The following is a 19,727-nucleotide window of genomic DNA, read 5'->3' on the forward strand; positions in this document are numbered from 1 at the left end:
ATAGCCGTACGAACAGTGCAGAGAGGGACTCCAGCCATGAGGGAGATTTTGACGACAGGGAAGAAAGTATTTTGAGGGGCAGACATGAAAAAAGTAGAAACATACAAGGGCCTCGCCGGGAGGAAATGCGGGGATTTGATTTCAAACATTTCCTTACGGTGAGAAAGTCTGAGATATTTCGAAATGCGCAAAAAGGAATACATCCACGAGCATGGCTCGAGCAATTTGAGTTTTGTCTTCCCCCCGACTGGGCAAGTGCACATAAGATAGAATATATGTGTGGCTATTTGGAAGGCGAACCGGCGATTCGCATGAGGTCGCAGTGCGTCACTGCAACTCCACTCGGGAGTTTCGACAAGCCTTTCTGTCCGCCTCTTGATCGGAAGCGGCACAAGATAGGGTTAAGCATGGCATAATTATGCTACCAAATTTGAACCAGTCTGGTTTCGGCAGCCCAGCACGCCTATTCGACCACATGCTGCAGGCAAATCAATTTTTATACGACCCATACGGGCCTGCGGAACTAATTAGGATATGCATCACCAAACTGCCGATGCACTTGCGCCACGTCATTCTTGCGGGACGATGGAAAGAGCACGTGGAAACGTTTAAGACACTTCTCCAAGAGTTGGAATACAATACAGGAGAATGTCCGCCTAATCAGGCACAAAGTTATTACGGGGCACAGCAGCACGATCGCAGTCGTGGCCGTAGTACTAATCAACGGCGTGACTGGTCGTCGCGACGCGAACGGAACAATAGTCGGGACAGGCCGTATAGAAACTGGGGTAACAGTCGCGAACACAGGTGGAACAACGGAAATGATCGAGGACGTGGACAGGATCGTGAACGCAACAGTTACGGCAACCAGAATCGATACTACGGTGAACACGGTGGGAATAGGACTGTAGGCGGAGCACCACGTGATGTTGAAATTCGGCCGGCTAACCCTAGACATAATCCAGCAAATGGAAATGAACAAAACCGGCAATGACAAACGATTAGCGCAGAAGGCGCCCAATCGGAACAAATGAGCGACATGGCAAATGAGTACATAGGGTTTATAGAGAGGTGAATGAATTGATTAGTTTACATTTGTGACACATGCATTTTGAATAATATGTTGGTAAAAATAGTGATAAAGATGTTTCTATGTGATTGATTGAAGTGATGTTTGTAGTTTTTTTTCTTTCCTTGTGCAATTAGGATTTAGGTTGGTTCAAATGTGAAGATAAAAGGTTTCTTTGTGAGCGAGTGAAATGATGTTTATGGTTTTTTTGTGGAAATTGAAAAGAGTCGCTCCTGAGGGAAGCAAGATCTGTGTTGAATTAATGCAAAACTCAGGGGAATATCCGATCTGTGGGTATTATGGGTCTGGCAAACCCAGGTCCCCAGCTGTTAGTAGCCTTGTTTCCGATTTTCTGCTTTCAGTGCTACTATCTTTCGATTACTATTCTATATCTGTCAGTATAAATGAGGATCTCTTACTATAGTATGCGTGCTGTATGAATATTTTAAGATAGGAAAACTCTGAGAAAGGAATGAGTAAGTTTGGAATCTTGAATACAGGATGCGATAATACGATTGTTTAACCAATGGCTTCCCAATATGCGCTAATATGTTAATATTGATGATATATCTTTTTTGTTCTTTATAGCTGAGTACGTAAAGTGCTGTCTGTGGATTTCGTAAGTATATTGATTCCCTTCAAGGTGAAAGAAGAATTGTGGTTTGTGTAATTGACGTCGCCCTGAAATATTATTGTGGTAGTCAAATACGAGCAGTTTTTCAGCAAATGGAGAATGGAACGGAAATATGGATCCATTTTGAGTCTTGATTGATGTTGAGCCAGAGCGTGAAAAATTATTCTGCGTTAATACTTGTCCCAGAAAAGTGACGTTTATGTGTTTTGCTGATGCTGTGAGCATTACAGCTTACTGTTTTCGCTGGTGCGGGATGTACTGCAGCCTATATGATTTGTACTGAGGAAATTTCCCTCTTGAACGTAGAGGAAGATTAAATAATTTTGATTATGGGACCGAAGGAAAGCTTGGTTTAAGGTAATAAGGATGAAGCAAAACATTTGTCATTTAAACTACAGGAGGATTCGGATCTTTTGTGTCTGTTGTAAGTTCAATATGTTAAGATGAAACTATTTTACAGAATAGAGGAGACCACAAATTTGCCATTCATGAGAAATGAATCCAGAATAACCACCACAGGCGAAATAACTGATTTAAAAGCAAAAGGTAACTTAAAGAAGGAACGAAATTGGAGCAAAATGGGTAAGAAAACATAATATAACCTGTAGGATAAAAAAAAAAGAAAACAATTTTTACCGTTCTCAGAGTCATCTGCGTGATAACGTAATTTTAGATGAAATTATCTTACTGTTTTATGTGTGAATATATGAGTATGATAAATGTATAATTGCGAGACTCTTATCAGGTGTGTCAACTGGTATAAATGTTTTGGCGTGTAAATAACCATTGTTCTTTTTACTGTGTATGTTTAAGGAACGTTTCTCCATGTTTATCATGTGACAAGACGTACGCCGCGAGCGTCAAGAAGAGGACGAATTAGAACAATGTTGTAGTATAACACGGTGTTGAAGTAGCTTGTTGGTTTAACTAGTAGTGGATTGAAGTAGAATTTTAAGTAATACATGTTTATGGGTAGTTAGTTTGTAGTATAGACAACAGGTGTGCATGTGTGTGTGTGTGTGTGTAAATAACATGTGAACCCTATGCTGCCCTGACCTATGCTTGCACAAGGCATAATCCTATTCATTTTAGTGAATTAATTAGTAGTATTTGATTTATTAAAACGCAAGTGAACCACATTAGTGATGTGGATTTTGGTATTATATTGTCAGTTCATTTAATTTTTATACTGTCAAGTCATTTCACTTTTATTTTTTTTATATTGTCAAGTCATTTAACTTTTATTTTTATATTGTTGATTCATCTAACTTTTTTATAAAAAAAATTAAGTCTCACTTTTGTTCTTAAAAATTGTGAAAGACAATACTAAGTGGTATTATGTATGACATTTTGTAATCACATAACTATGATGAACAATTTCTGTGAATGCAGTTGAGAACGTGAAAGCGAACCGGCTAAACTCTTACGAGACAGCGGGAGCAGCGAGGAGGAGGGCTAGTTGTAAACTGGCGGGTTTCCTAGCAGGACACAATGTGAGCTGGGCCACTTCGGGAGCGCGGTCGACCACAAAAGAAGGATACGCGGCAAACACTTTCCCTTGCACCCGGAGCTAATGGCCGGCTGCACCAAGGCGACCCTCCCTGGAGGCGATGACCTGAGATGGCCGAGCGGTCCACCGCGCGGAAATCCATCGGCTGGCAACGCACCACACGCACGCGGCCGTGATGAGACGGCCGCGGTGAAACGACAAAAGACAGGGGATAAAGGGGCGTGGAGCCTTTTGACAGGTACTGTCCAGAGAAACTTGCAGACGTTAACGACGCCTATCGACATTTCCTGACGGATGCCTACTGTCAAGCGACAGTAAATCATAGTTCGATGTTCTCTGGTCGCTAAGGGTGGCACAAAGAAGAGCCAGTAAGTGTCATCCTTGCCCAGGAATATCAAACCGGCGAGCCAGTTGAGGATAACTCAAGAATGTAACAGCACAAGGGGCGTGGAGCCTTTTGACACACACTGTCCAGAGAAACTGGCAGACTTCAACGACGCCTATCAACATTTCCTGGCGGATGCCCACTGTCAAGCGACAGTAAATCATAGTTCGATGTTTCTCTGGTAGCTAAGGGTTGCACAAAGAAGAGCCATTAAGTGTCATCCTTGCCCAGGAATATCAACCTGGGGTCTCAAACGAGGATACCGCACGAATTCGACAACACTAACATGGAACCAAATGGAGATGTACGTGACACGGGCCACCAAGAGAAACTTCATTAGTGGGCAGAAACGGCGGGATTGCACGCTACAGATGGACAAAAATCCCTACTGACAGCTGCGGCGACGAAACCCCCCCTCCCACCTATATTGTGCCTCGGAACAGTGGAACTACTGAGTGTGTCAGTGAACAGTGATTATACAGTTCTTAGTCCAATGCATATACGTGTGTTGTATTTTGCAGGTGTTCTATTTATTGTTTTTTTTTTAGACTTTGACTCTTGTATTTTGCAGGTGTTTTTCTTGTTTATTTTACAAGTTGACTATTGTACTTTCAGAGCTGTTTTATTACTCAATGTTTGTTTTTGTGTGTTGTGTTAGATTTGTGATATTTTGTTTCGTAAATTCATTCCTGTGGCATTGCTTTGTTTATCAGTCAGATAGCTATTCATTCTCATTGGACTGTGATCGATTAGCCCTTGCATGGGGCATATTTATAGTGAGGAACACCATAAGGGTAACAATCACATAAATAATTGTAGTTTCAGTATAGTGACACAGTGATCATTGTTTGCTAACTAACTGAAATATAGTAGAATGATTAAATTAGTGCCAGAGTTATTTTAATTCTACAAATTATTAGTTTTATAAGATATAGAATTTTTTTGCGATAACCACTTTGTAAAACATGTTTTTTTCTCTTTTTTTTGCTTTTGCGGATTGTGCATTGTAATGTTCTGCTTTATAATACTGATGTTATTTTCATGTTTTTTTTTAATTGCTGTGGCACCTTTGCTATTTTCATAAATTTTACTTGTTAATAAACAGTCATAAATTTTCCTGTGATCAGTTGGCTCTTGCAATGAGCAAATACTGGTGAACTCCATAAGGGTACCAACCAGAAATTGTTTTCATATTAATGACACAGGAATCATTGTTTTTACTTGCTGACCGAATTAGGTCTACACTATCTTTTAAATAGGTGTCACAGATTGTTTTTTTTTCTCTTTGAAATTGGTAGATTCTAAAGATGTGTTGGAATTGTTGTGTTTTAGCAAGTAGCTGGTGACCTTTTGCCTTTTCTTTACATTTCGGTTTAAGTTGGGTGTGAGAAGCCTGCTTGGGAATGTCCTAGCATGGCCAGAAAATTCCCTTTACACTCTTTTCCCGGAGTGTTGGGGTTATGAAAGGTCTGTGTTGGATTCCTGTCATGTTAATTTCTTAAATCAGTTGTCAATTACGGCATAAATTCCTCTTCTAAATTTACTGTGGCGTTTCTGACTATCTGGGAGGAGACTGAGTAGTGGAACATGTTACTTTTACACATAAACAAGAACGATCTGTCACACTACTACACTTTAAAACATAGTTTATTTGTAATTCATGTCACACAGTCTCATACGGAACCTACATCTGCTTTCTTTTATATACTGTATATGATAAGAAACTGTCATCCCCCTTTCCTTCTGTGTGAGAGGATGAATGAGCAAATGTATTTCTAGTTGCACGCTGGATGGTAGCAGACAAGCCTGTCTGCTAGAGAACAGTAGGACCAACGTCGGAACAGGTAGCTACGCTTTCTAAAAGCAGAGAGGTTTCTATGCTTAGTATGGTCCTGTCTGTCCCTTGTCATGTTGGTATAGGAAGCTGCCTCTCTGGTCACTTCCGTTGGTATTTGGGAAGCACGCTCGGTAGGAGCGCAGGTCAGTCTGTCCGTGGGGAGCGTCTGAAGTGGTAAGATCTCCGGCTAAGCGCGTGTCTGCTAAGTCCGTAGGACAATGGATTTCTTAAGTTCAGCCTAACTGAAAATTTAATCACGTTTATTTCAGGTTTAGCTCTAAAATATGTAATGTTATCATAAATTGCAACACAGTGTATTTCGAGTGTGAAGTTCAGAATATCTTCCAGTAGTTGCTTTGTCACTACTTTATGAGTAAAGTGGAACCACGTGTTGATCAGTAACTCTAACTAGCATCATCAATCTTCAATGCGAATGTGCGTGAGATTATAACGTCTTGTCTTGACAATATTCTTCAATATAGCAACTTTTCTTTATGTTCAACCCACGTGGGGTGACTTCGTGAGACCAGTACCACGTGCTTATACAATTGTTTGACCCATCAGGTTAATAGTAAGACGATAGTAACCAGATCGAGGTTTTTCTTTTGTAAACTGCTTTTCGATCAAATTTATTTTAATTATCAAAATTACTGTGGAGTTACACTCTTTGTGTAAACCAAGTTGACCACGTGAAGCATGTGGTGTAATTATCAAAGTAGCCGTCAGCTATTCTTTTCGGGAAGATTTCACAGAGAGTTAGTATGAATTTAGTATACCAGTGTGTGGCAATTACATGACGGACAGGATTGTGCTACGAACGTAACTTCTTTGGGTGAAAATTGAATCGGTTGGTTGTGGTTAATTTCCTCTTGCATATGTTTCAACGTTCTTCGTGTGTTATTTTATGAATGCAGTGTTGTATGCAGTCTCCCAATCTTGGCTCCATATTTGATGTGTTCCGTAAGATTACAATCTCACATTTTCACAATCCTAAATACGGCACCAGCTTAGTTATGAATCGAGTTTAATATGCTGAAATTTCAATGATCAATGGTAAAATAAATTTCCAAATATAAACTGATTTATTTCTTTTTATTTAAATTCTCTTTTATATATATATATATATATCACCGGTTGTCGTATGACTATTAAAAGATTATAATTAATGTTAGTCTGGTTGGGAATTCGGTAAGCTAGACTGGATGCCTGGTGAAACAGTTTCTCAGTAATGCAAGGTTAACTTACCCAGACAGCTCACAGCTTTTAACTCGTTTTTATTGTCTATCAGCACCGCTTACACCACAAATTAAAGTAACAACTTTACAACCTCACTGACTTGCTGGCAAGGATATAGATATCTAAAAGGAGGTCGATGTGTCAAGCAGACTTTCCACATTACCTATTAAAAACTTACAAGCTGGTTACGTGACCACCAGATCACTTTTCCTTCCTTTATAGCAGCTCCATTCCTAGTTTTCTTTTTTTTTTTATATGTAATTCATTAACCTTGCTTAGGGGATTATTACGAAGTAGATTAACTGCAGAATACCACACACAGATTGACATTTCATTGTATGCAGAGATGCCCCTCACTGCATCAGAGGTGTACACATTCCGCTTTTAACTTGCCCGTGCTATCCCGTTAACCAGGCAGGCAAGCTGCCGCACGTTATCAGCAGGACAGCCAGGCTGCTGTGCTCCCATCGAAGCCAAGCTATGCATAAACCAAAGAGGCTAAAGAAGTCATGCTTGTCTGCCCATCTTTCCATAGTGCTAAGATGGGTAGCAGTTTATAGTGTGTTTTTATAATGTCATGAGGAGGGTTCGGAAATTGATGAAAAGTATTTTTTCATTCGAGTATCACAAGACGAGGGTCAATTAAATATGCATTCATTTTGGTCATTGTGGGCAAGAAAATGTTGCATTTTATTTGTTCCAGAAAAAATTAGTCTTCATTGCAAATTGTTTAATATCAACGACGCGTTTCACCGTTACGGGTCATCATCAGATTGTGTAAAAGTAGCTAGATGTGTAATCCACCCGTCATAAAGCCACGCAAAATTTTCCACATTATACGGCTTTATGAAAGAGGGGTTACATATCCAGCGACTTTTATATAGTCTGATGATGCCCCGAAAGGGTGAAACGCGTCATTAATATCAAATAATTTCGCAACCAAGACTGTTTATATTCTGAAATAATTCGAAAATGGTTGCTGTAGCCTCTGCCACAATGCAACGGAATAGTTTTTATTTTATTTATCCCTTTTTCCTTTTTGGCGTATTTCAGGCTTATTAATCTGTTTCTACAGGAAAAGTTTTCTCTGCTAATTCATTCTCTTTGGTCTAGTACTGCCTATTCTCAAGTCGAAGCACCAACTGATCATCTCTAGCACATGTTTCCTATAGTACAGAAAGCCATCTCTGAAAGTAGAAATCCTTTGCACCTAAGAACCCGAGGATGTGTATTACAATGAGGCGCCAACCAAAGTAAGGTTTTGAAAATCTAGTTTCTGCAACCTTTGTGTGTTCTAGCCAAATATGACCCCAGTTATGCCAACCTTTATTATTTTGTCCAGGAAGTTTATTGTGGGCTTGTAGAATTCATTCTAACTGGCCAAAACCGTTCACTCTATTTCCCAGGTGCGTTTTCGCAAACACGAAGTTCGTTTTTCATATCATGTTAATATATGTACATGTCTGAAAGAAGAAGCCTTTCTTTCACACTATGCTTTCTTCGTACTACGTTGCACACCACCAGCCATATTTTCTCCTAATTCAATCAAAGTTTACCCTAAGTTTAGACAGCCTATATACTGAAACTTCCTGGCAGATTAAAACAGTGCCGGACCGAGACTCGAACTCTGGACCTTTGCCTTTCGCGGGCAAGTGCTCTACCAACTGAGCTACCCAAGCACGACTCACGCCCAGTCGTCACAGCTTTACTTCTGCCAGTACCTCGTCTCCTACCTTCCAAACTTTACAGAAGCTCTCCTGCGAACCTTGCAGAACTAGCACTCCTGAAAGAAAGGATACTGCGGAGACATGGCTTAGCCACAGCCTGGGGGATGTTTCCAGAATGAGATTTTCACTTTGCAGCGTAGTGTGCGCTGATATGAAACTTCCGGCGGATTAAAACTGTGGTGTCACCGCCAGACACCACACTTGCTAGGTGGTAGCCTTTAAATCGGCCGCGGTCCATTAGTATACGTCGGACCCGCGTGTCGCCATTGTCAGTGATTACAGACCGAGCGCCACCACACGGCAGGTCTAGAGAGACTTCCTAGCACTCGCCCCAGTTGTACAGCCGACTTTGCTAGCGATGCTACACTGACAAATTACGCTCTCATTTGCCGAGACGATAGTTAGCATAGCCTTCAGCTACGTCATTTGCTACGACCTAGCAAGGCGCCGTATTCAATTGATATTTATATTGAAGCATGTACAGTCAAGAGCGATGTACTCCAGTTATGGATTAAAGTTAAGTATTACAGCAACTGCGTCCGTTTTTCTAAGTTCTCATTTCTCTGACCTGTTCCAGACCTCACGCCAGTCTGCGTGTAATTAAACGCGTGCATTTCGGCCTCCTCTAGCAATACGGTGTTGGCTCTTCTGCCAACACAGCACAAACTGTGTGCCGGACCGAGACTCGAACTCGGGACCTTTGCCTTTCGCGGGAAACATCCCCTAGGCTGTGGCTAAGCCATGTCTCCACAATATCCTTGTTTCAGGAGTGCTAGTTCTGCAAGGTTCGCAGGAGAGCTTCTGTAAAGTTTGGAAGGTAGGAGACGAGGTACTGGCAGAAGTAAATCTGTGAGGACGGGGCGTGAGTCGTGCTTGGGTAGCTCAGTTGGTAGAGCACTTGCCCGCGAAAGGCAAAGGTCCCGAGTTCGAGTCTCAGTCCGGCACACAGTTTTAATCTGCCAGGAAGTTTCATATCAGCGCAGACTCCACTGCAGAGTGAAAATCTCATTCTGGAAGCCTATATACTGCCAAAATCGTAACTGGGGACGCGACTTGAGCGATGTATGTCAATTGTGAAACAAAAACGCAGTCTATGGAACTGGGACAGAGAAATTCTCCCAAGAAACCAAGGAAGTGTTTGCAACCGATGTCAGCAAGAAAGATCACGGCTATTGTGTTTCGGGTCTCTAAGGGGGTGATTCTCGTTGTTTTCCTTGAGCGTGGCATAACAGTTAACTCAGAGAAGTATTGGTAAACGCTGACAAAATGAAGGCGGACGATACAAAACGAGCGCCAGTGTAAAATTAGCACAAAGTTTTGTTTTCTTGACGGCAATGCAAATCAATCATATCAGAGAGCTCTAACGGGGTTTTGGATGGGAGGAGTTTAATCATTCACCATACAGCCCGGATATGGCGCCGAGCGACTATCACCTCTTCCCAGTAATGAAGACACGCATCGCTACACGATGTTTTGATACTGACGCCGAAGTGCGTGCCGTTATAAACCAGTGATTGTAATTACAGGCGACAGATTTATGCAGAGAAGGTACTGTAAAACTTGAGCCATGGTATGATAAGTACCTCAAGTTGAATGGCGATATGTAGAAAAATAGTTTAAGTGTGTACCTTTAGAAAGCATATAACAAAATTTGGCGTTTCTATATTGTTAATTTTTTATTTCAGAACGTCTGTTACTTTCTGGATAGCCTTTGTATTGAAAGTACATCTTAGACATATATCACAGCGCAGTTAGGGTGGTAGCGACCCGCACGACCACCATCACGAGTAACGTTTGGCTGTTTCCTCTAACACTTTAATCAAATTTGGAACTGCGTGCTAACTTATAAACAGCTCATGCACACTCGATATCGGCAGCTGAAATGTATAAATCATTCATACAACATAAAAACCATAATTTTGAAACACAGGTGCCCGCATCTCGTGGTCGTGCGGTAGCGTTCTCGCTTCCCACGCCCGGGTTCCCGGGTTCGATTCCCGGCGGGGTCAGGGATTTTCTCTGCCTCGTGATGGCTGGGTGTTGTGTGCTGTCCTTAGGTTAGTTAGGTTTAAGTAGTTCTAAGTTCTAGGGGACTTATGACCCCAGCAGTTGAGTCCCATAGTGCTCAGAGCCATTTGAACCATTTTTTGAAACACAGGTATCAGAGTTAGCACCTATTCGACGTTTCCAAACCACAGGGGCAGCGTGCAGAAATGACGCTAAACCTCCGTTTGGTTGTTGAGTAGCAGTTCTACAATACAGGAACAGCATACAGAAATGGCACCACACATCCGTTTGGGCACTTAGTACCATTTTTACACAACAGGGTCAGCATGCAGAAATGGAGCAAAACCTTGATCTGAATTCATTATGTCGGTGATCTCTATCACAACGTAGACAATACCACTCCATTAAATACACAGTTACGTTTTTACCCGTGGCAACTGCTACTATAATTTAAACAAATGGAGCAATAAGCTTAATGTATTATAGGGGAACTCGGGCCTGAACGCGAAACCTAATGTTTAACAATTTTCGTAAAACAGAGAATCACACGAAAACAGTTCTTAAAGATATTAAAGATCACCTTGTTGTATAACGCCACATACCTTACTTGATAATCACTTAAACCTGTGTGTTATATATTTGTTACATTTTTTTGAAAGAAATGCTTGCATATTACCCGCTCTACCCCATCAACAGGGCAGAATAGGACAAGACTTTTTTTGTGGTATTGTCGCTAAACTCTGAAATATAAAAAATATCATCTTATCAGTAAGGCCTAAAGTTGTTTAGTGAATAATTGAGACTAATGAATACGAAAGTTTATGAACTCAGTTCAGGTGAATTTAGGCCAGATAATCTGAATTAACTTATTAACAGCGATTACACTCTGGTAAAGAAATTGTAAAATCGAATTCTGAATCTTGTATGTCTGCTGTGATCTTTTACGCCATCTATAACGAATATCGCAGTGATATTCTAGTTCGCGTTTTCAAGATTCTTGGTGAGCGTGTCATCTCTGATGGTGCTTCGTATATGGATTGAACATTTATAGTTAACGTATATTGACGAAGTTTGGAGAGTGATATCAAATGGAGACAGTTACTTAAACGCTTCTGTACCCTGGAAAGGCTTATCGGAATTAATTATCGTCATACATATTCATGAAAGAAGAAACTGCAACCAGATATTAATGAACGGTTTGAACATCGATTTTTTGAAACTTAGTTTGTTTCACAGTATTGACAAATTTCTACACACGAATGGAATTCAGCATTCTACTTTCAGGATCTGACACTGAAGAAGTGGACTTAATAAGGGGATAATTAATTGCACGAAGATTTAATGCATGTTCCCTTTCTGCTGGTCAGACTACAGTTACGCACCTGCGGCGTGGCTACACAAGGTCTCATCGAATATATAAGAAAAAAATGTCCTTATCCATTAATTAATTCGTCGTAGGAATCCTGTATTTGACATCAGGAGCGTGTCGGGACAGTGCACCTCGAATCTAAGTTCGCATACATTCGAAAATATGCAGGTTGTGCGAAACTTCTTTCAGCAGTTTACATTAATTTCGTCACTCAGTTCTGTTAAGTTACCCACTACAGAATTCTTAATACGAATATGAATAACCTGCTAATCTTAGGGCATTAAAAGGAGGAAACACAGGTTTCACAAGATAATTCAGTAACAGTCGCTCGAATTTTGTTTTAGTTCAAAATCGATGTCATGTCTTCAAACAAAAATTTTAAGAAACTAATGCATGTTAAACTAAAATCCTTATGTATAACTCATTTTTAAATATCATTTGCTTTTATGAAACTGCTTGCGGCAAAAGCATACCATACTTAATGAAAATCAATTTGGGATATAAAATTGTAATTTCCAATTTCCTTTTTGCAGGAAGCTCGTGGTCGACGTAAACCTGTTGTCTGTTATTGGGGCCATGAAACAACTGGAATACGACAGCTCATTCGATGAGTTCTGGAATTTCACAAACGCAGAGTTCAGTGCTGAGAGCGGCTTCCTGACCGCAGTCACTTTCAATGAAAAGGTGGTCAAGCCGCGGCCCTGTCTCATATCGCTGGGTAACATCCACAATTTGGGCGGTACCAGTGTCGAGGAACTGAGTCTTTATAACAACAAGGTCAGCCCCACAAGTCTCACGTTTGGACCAATGCCAAAGCTAAGGATACTGCGTCTTGTCCACTGTTCTTTATTGGATTTTCCGGATGGTACGTATATACCCCGTCAATACGTTTGACAATAATTTTCCTTGAAAGTTCTACATTAATATATCTCTCTGTCTCTCAGTCTTTCTGTTCTACCTCTTATTGACATGTGCATACTCATAAGTCAACGCATACCAACAAGTCAATGCACACCTCCCAATCCCACAAAGCACTGAAAGGCTTGCAGCGAAGAGGAGTACACTTTCGAGATTGTCACACTTGATGGTTTCCAATTACCTTACCAGGAAACAGTGAAAGATCTCGCCATAATCTTGGGTAAGCATCTAAACTGACAAGAATAAAGTGTTGCAGCATGCGCATGCCTCTCCTCTGCCTGCATGCATTCCAAAGGTTTAGAAAAAATTTTCCACTTGAAAGTAAACAAAAATTAGTCCAATCTTTAGTCCTGTGAAATCTTTACTACTGTGATTTATCTCAACATGGCACAAATAATTAAACCCCCACACAATACTAGGTTGCTATGAATGCTTCTGGAAGATGTGCGTAATATTCAGTTGTGTGAGGATGTTAGTCATTCCTGTTATCAGTTGGATGCGATCAGATAGGCGACGCGATTTTCACTTGCTTCTGTGTTTTCATTGCTTTCTTAGTCACTCGTGTCCTAACAAGGGAACCTCCCCATCGCACCCCCCTCAGATTTAGTTATAAGTTGGCACAGTGGATAGGCCTTGAAAAACTGAATACAGATCGATCGAGAAAACAGGAAGAAGTTGTGTGGAACTATGAAAAAATAAGCAAAATATACAAACTGGGTCGTCCATGTATAATATAGGCAATATTAAGGGCATTGTGAGGCGAGGAGCACCGTGGTCCCGTGGTTAGCATGAACAGCTGTGGAACGAGAGGTCCTTAGTTCAAATCTTCCCTCAACCGAAAATGTTAACTTTTTATTTTCAGTTTATGTGACAAACTCTTATGTTTTCATCACTTTTTTGGAGTGATTATTACATCCACAAGAAAGCCTAAATCGGGCAAGGTAGAAGAATCTTTTTACCCATTCGCCAAGTGTACTAGTTAGATGGGTCGACAACATATTCCTGTCATGTGACGCACATGCTGTCACCAGTGTCGTATAGAATATATCAGACGTGTTTTCCTGTGGAGGAATCGGTTGACCTATGACCTTGCGATCAAATGTTTTCGGTTCCCATTGAAGAGGCACGTCCTTTCGTCAACTAATCGCACTGTTTTGCGGTGCGGTCGCAAAACACAGACACTAAACTTATTACAGTGAACAGAGACGTCAATGAACGAACGGACAGATCATAACTTTGCGAAAATAAAGAAAGCAAAATTTTCACTCGCGGGCAGATTTGAACTAAAGACCTCTCGCTCCATAGCTGTTCACGCCCTTAATATTGCCTATCTTACGCATGGACGACCCAGTTTGTATATTTTGCTTATTTTTTCATAGTTCCACACAATTTCTTCCTGTTTTCTCGATTGATCTGTGTTCAGTTTTTCAAGGCCTATCCACTGTGCCAACTTATAACTAAATCTGAGGGGGGTGCGATGGGGATGTTCCCTTGTAAGTAGCTCTCTTCGCGTGTCATATGCCATTCATGATTCCATGACTCCAGTATGGCATTGGATACGTCCATTACCACGGCTGTAGCTGTGCATAACACTTAATCATTTCCACTCCTTTCTCAGTTTCAGCTACAGCACCCTGGAACAAACCACCCAACAGCCTGCCTCTCATCCAAAACCGCTCTGCATTCAAAAGGACATTGAAGCTTTATCTGTTACCACCGGCGTAGCCTCCTACTTGGCATATTCCAGCAGTTTTGTTCGACAATGAACCAGGATTTCGGGCACACTGTAAAGTATTCATGTTTTTCTCGTTCTCATCAATTTTCATTTTCTTTCGTCTATCTCAGCTGCTACAATTACCATATTTCTTCTCCATCTTCAACTCAACAGTCAAACTTTTCTCCACAATTTTTTTTTCTTTTTGTACTGCTGCCATGCATTTCTGTTAAATGTCATTACCCACGTTCTACATGAACGGAAGGGATTGTTAATAACGCAGATATTTCTTAAAATCCATATATGCATTATTATATACACTTCTGGAAATTGAAATAAGAACACCGTGAATTCATTGTCCCAGGAAGGGGAAACTTTATTGACACATTCCTGGGGTCAGATACATCACATGATCACACTGACAGAACCACAGGCACATGGACACAGGCAACAGAGCATGCACAATGTCGGCACTAGTACAGTGTATATCCACCTTTCGCAGCAATGCAGGCTGCTATTCTCCCATGGAGACGATCGTAGAGATGCTGGATGTAGTCCTGTGGAACGGCTTGCCATGCCATTTCCACCTGGCGCCTCAGTTGGACCAGCGTTCGTGCTGGACGTGCAGACCGCGTGAGACGACGCTTCATCCAGTGCCAAACATGCTCAATGGGGGACAGATCCGGAGATCTTGCTGGCCAGGGTAGTTGACTTACACCTTCTAGAGCACGTTGGGTGGCACGGGATACATGCGGACGTGCATTGTCCTGTTGGAACAGAAAGTTCCCTTGCCGGTCTAGGAATGGTAGAACGATGGGTTCGATGACGGTTTGGATGTACCGTGCACTATTCAGTGTCCCCTCGACGATCACCAGTGGTGTACGGCCAGTGTAGGAGATCGCTCCCCACACCATGATGGCGGGTGTTGGCCCTGTGTGCCTCGGTCGTATGCAGTCCTGATTGTGGCGCTCACCTGCACGGCGCCAAACACGCATACGACCATCATTGGCACCAAGGCAGAAGCGACTCTCATCGCTGAAGACGACACGTCTCCATTCGTCCCTCCATTCACGCCTGTCGCGACACCACTGGAGGCGGGCTGCACGATGTTGGGGCGTGAGCGGAAGACGGCCTAACGGTGTGCGGGACCGTAGCCCAGCTTCATGGAGACGGTTGCGAATGGTCCTCGCCGATACCCCAGGAGCAACAGTGTCCCTAATTTGCTGGGAAGTGGCGGTGCGGTCCCCTACGGCACTGCGTAGGATCCTACGGTCTTGGCGTGCATCCGTGCGTCGCTGCGGTCCGGTCCCAGGTCGACGGGCACGTGCACCTTCCGCCGACCACTGGCGACAACATCGATGTACTGTGGAGACCTCACGCCCCACGTGTTGAGCAATTCGGCGGTACGTCCACCCGGCCTCCCGCATGCCCACTATACGCCCTCGCTCAAAGTCCGTCAACTGCACATACGGTTCACGTCCACGCTGTCGCGGCATGCTACCAGTGTTAAAGGCTGCGATGGAGCTCCGTATGCCACGGCAAACTGGCTGACACTGAGGGCGGCGGTGCACAAATGCTGCGCAGCTAGCGCCATTCGACGGCCAACACCGCGGTTCCTGGTGTGTCCGCTGTGCCGTGCGTGTGATCATTGCTTGTACAGCCCTCTCGCAGTGTCCGGAGCAAGTATGGTGGGTCTGACACACCGGTGTCAATGTGTTCTTTTTTCCATTTCCAGGAGTGTATATTGTCATTGTATCATTATTAATAACGTTACTACCTGCAGTATTTCATTACAGTTATCATTATACAGGGGTGTACAAAAATATGGGAAAACCGAAAATGCAACACACTACCACGACTAATACATTGCAGGAAATCCATTGGCTTTCAAAACAGCTTTCATTCGTCTCGGAATGGGTAAATAAAGGACCTGCATGCTTTTCAAGGGGATTTTCTACCATTCTGCCTGCAAAATAGGAGCAAGTTTTGGTAACGGTGATGGAGGTAAACAGCGATGCGCACACTTCTCTCCAGAGTAGACAAAAAAATGGTTCAAATGGCTCTGAGCACTATGGGACTCAACTGCTGAGGTCATTAGTCCCCTAGAGCTTAGAACTAGTTAAACCTAACCAACCTAAGGACATCACAAACATCCATGCCCGAGGCAGGATTCGAACCTGCGACCGTAGCGGTCTCGCGGTTCCAGACTGCAGCGCCTTTAACCGCACGGCCACTTCGTTCGGCCGAGAGTAGACCACAAAGGCTCACTAATATTGAGATCTGGTGACAGCAGTGACTAAAGGTGATGCGACACTGCATCCTCATGCTCACAAAACTAGTCCTGGACGATGCGGATCGTGTGAACGGGGATACTGTCGTCTTGGAATGTCTCATCACCAATGGGGAACAAACATTGTTCTATGGGACCGACCTGGTAAACCAAAATACTCACATAAACCTTGGCAGTAACGACCTTGCAGAGTAACTATGGGGCGCATGGAATACCACGATATTGCTTTCCAAATCATCACCGAACCCCCACCATGTTAAATTCTTGGGACGTAAACTCGGTCAGAAATTGGAAACAGAGTGAAACAAGACTCATACGACCAAATGACTTTCTTCCATTGCTTCATAGTTCATCACTCAACAGACTCATACGTCGGCGTTATGACTTAACGGATAATATTGTTCCGCTTTCCTTGTAAGCGGTATAAATCTTAGATACGATGCCTCTCGAAACACCAAACGCTTTGGGTACATTGATTAAGGAATCATCCACCATACGAGCTGCCCACGTTCGAATTCACTTAGTTCCGCCATAAAGCACTCACAACTGCACAGAACACTATTCTGACCACGACTGACTGTATTGAGCGCATTGCAAGGTTGCCGTTCGTGGTCAGATACAACAGCGTATCCTGCAGGCTTAGCTCGCATCTGCATATATGCTCAAGCACGCTTTTCTCGCGGTGTTTCCATATCTTGCCCCAACCACTGTATATTATACCTCACTAGCGACGTCTGATTAGACGTAAGGGAGGCCTGGAGGCCCTAATCTTCACAATTGAAATAAAGCAGTGAATAAATTAATAAATAACCCAGTACGTTGTCCTTGATGGTGAGTGTTCATCGGAGGTGAGGGTATCATCTGGAGTGCCCCAGGGAAGTGTGGTAGGTCCGCTGTTGTTTTCTATCTACATAATGATCTTTTGGATAGGGTGGATAGCAATGTGCGGATGTTTTCTGATGATACTGTGGTTTACGGGAAGGTGTCGTCGTTGAGTGACTGTAGGAGGATACAAGATGACTTGGACAGGATTTGTGATTGGTGTAAAGAATGGCAGCTAACTCTAAATGTAGATAAATGTAAATTAATCCAGATGAATAGGAAAAAAATCCTGTAATGTCTGAATACTCCATTAGTAGTATAGCGCTTGACACAGTCACGTCGATTAAATATTTGGGCGTAACATTGCAGAGCGATATGAAGTGGGACAAACATGTAATGGCAGTTGTGGGGAAGGCGGATAGTCGTCTTCGGTTCATTGGTAGAATTTTGGGAAGATGTAGTTCATCTATAAAGGAAGCCGCTTATAAAACACTAATACGACCTATTCTTGAGTACTGCTCGAGCGTTTGGGATCCACATCAGGTCGGATTGAGGGAGGACATAGAAGCAATTCAGAGGCGGGCTGCTATATTTGTTACTGGTAGGTTTGGTCATCACGCGAGTGTTACGGAAATGCTTCAGGAACTCGTGTGGGAGTCTCTAGAGGAAAGGAGGCGTTCTTTCCGTGAATCGCTACTGAGGAAATTTAGAGAACCAGCATTTGAGGCTGACTGCAGTACAATTTTACTGCCAACTTACATTTCGCGGAAAGACCACAAAGATAAGATAAGAGAGATTAGGGCTCGTACAGAGGCATATAGGCAGTCATTTTTCCCTCGTTCTGTTTGGGAGTGGAACAGGGAGAGACGATGCTAGTTGCGGTACGAGGTACCCTCCACCACGCACCGTATGGTGGATTGCGGAGTATGTATGTAGATGTAGAAATAAGGCTTCTTTCAAACTACTCCCTCAATAGCGATTATTCAGTTAATATTGTCTTGAACATATCTCGGAAGCCCTCAGAATAACTGTCCAGTCTGTTCTGAATTTCCAGAAAAATTTATTGCGACTCTGAATCAGTGTAAAAAATAACTGTTCTAAATGTAATTTACGGTTCAGTTTCTGTAGCTTTATGGCCTCCTTTTCGATTGGCAGTCTGTAACGAAACCCGAAATTTATGCGTTTTTCACTGAATTATGACACGAGTCTGCAAATAGAATACGTACTGCTTCGTGACACGTAACTCCTTCTTCACGTAAGATCATGCAATTTTAACACCCGTCGTCATCGAACTAGTAATCGAACGCCTCAGTTGCACCCCGTACGTATCGGTTACTCAAGATGGTGTGAAAATTTGTAATACTTTTATATTTCGGTTAATTCCTGTACCTTCAAAAAGGAATTGAATCTTAAATGTATGGATCGAACAATAACAGTAAGTAATGAAAGACATACACAAAGATGGTCTTTGCTCGTTGGCTTCCAGTGTAAAAATGTATTTCAATCCCTGACACAAGAGACTTTTCCCAACGTCCTATCTATCAGACGTAAGATATTACTCCCACGCAAAAATTTCCCAACGCTAATGATATATCCGTTACAAACTGTTAACTATTTAAGTTCAGATCCTATAGGCTATGTATGTGTGTGTGTCTATGCTCGACGGCATCTACAAACATTGCAGTCGTCGATATGCTTCATCACGAAAAGTGAACTTACGAAACGAAGCTGTACTATAAACCAGTGACGCGACTGTACGGTACACAAGCTCAGTCAGCGCGAGAAGGCAAGAGGGCTTTTAGCTCTGTTTCTAACGGAGATTTGGTTTGTTGTAATGTTTGCGGGAGTGACAACGACTTGGTCTTCAACAAGATTCCATAAAACGGGTAGAGAAAATTGCTGTTAAAGTCTTCACGCACACATAAGCAACGTGCACAAAACTGTAAGTAACAAAAAACTAAAGAGAAAAATCATTTCCGAAGAAGAAGAAGGAGGAGAAGAAGGAGGAAATAACAAACGCCACAATTTAAAAAAAAAAATGTGTTGTGGCTGATCTCTAACAGAAAATGTTTGGCCGACTCTATCCTATGATAACTAAGTTTCTCCCACCATCATTTTAGGAATAACTCATGAGCCTAAACAAAATACATTTTGCTCAATAATCACCACGTTGTCACCTAAAATGGAGGAAACCAGTAAACCGCCGATT

The 19,727-nt window shown here is 42.3% G+C and overlaps 1 protein-coding gene across 2 annotated transcripts in view; it reads left to right on the top strand.

Annotated features, from left to right (window-relative positions):
- LOC126236790 (toll-like receptor 4) overlaps positions 1–19,727 on the top strand; it is a 164,721-nt gene that overhangs the window by 65,664 nt on the left and 79,330 nt on the right. For both annotated transcript variants that reach the window (XM_049946377.1, XM_049946376.1), the window contains exon 2: positions 12,308–12,639. In XM_049946377.1, coding sequence (XP_049802334.1) covers positions 12,351–12,639 — 289 coding nt within the window. In that variant the 5' untranslated portion in view covers positions 12,308–12,350. The remainder of the gene's footprint in view (positions 1–12,307; positions 12,640–19,727) is intronic.

Source organism: Schistocerca nitens, chromosome 2 (assembly GCF_023898315.1).
Source record: "Schistocerca nitens isolate TAMUIC-IGC-003100 chromosome 2, iqSchNite1.1, whole genome shotgun sequence".
Lineage (NCBI taxonomy): Eukaryota > Metazoa > Arthropoda > Insecta > Orthoptera > Acrididae > Schistocerca > Schistocerca nitens.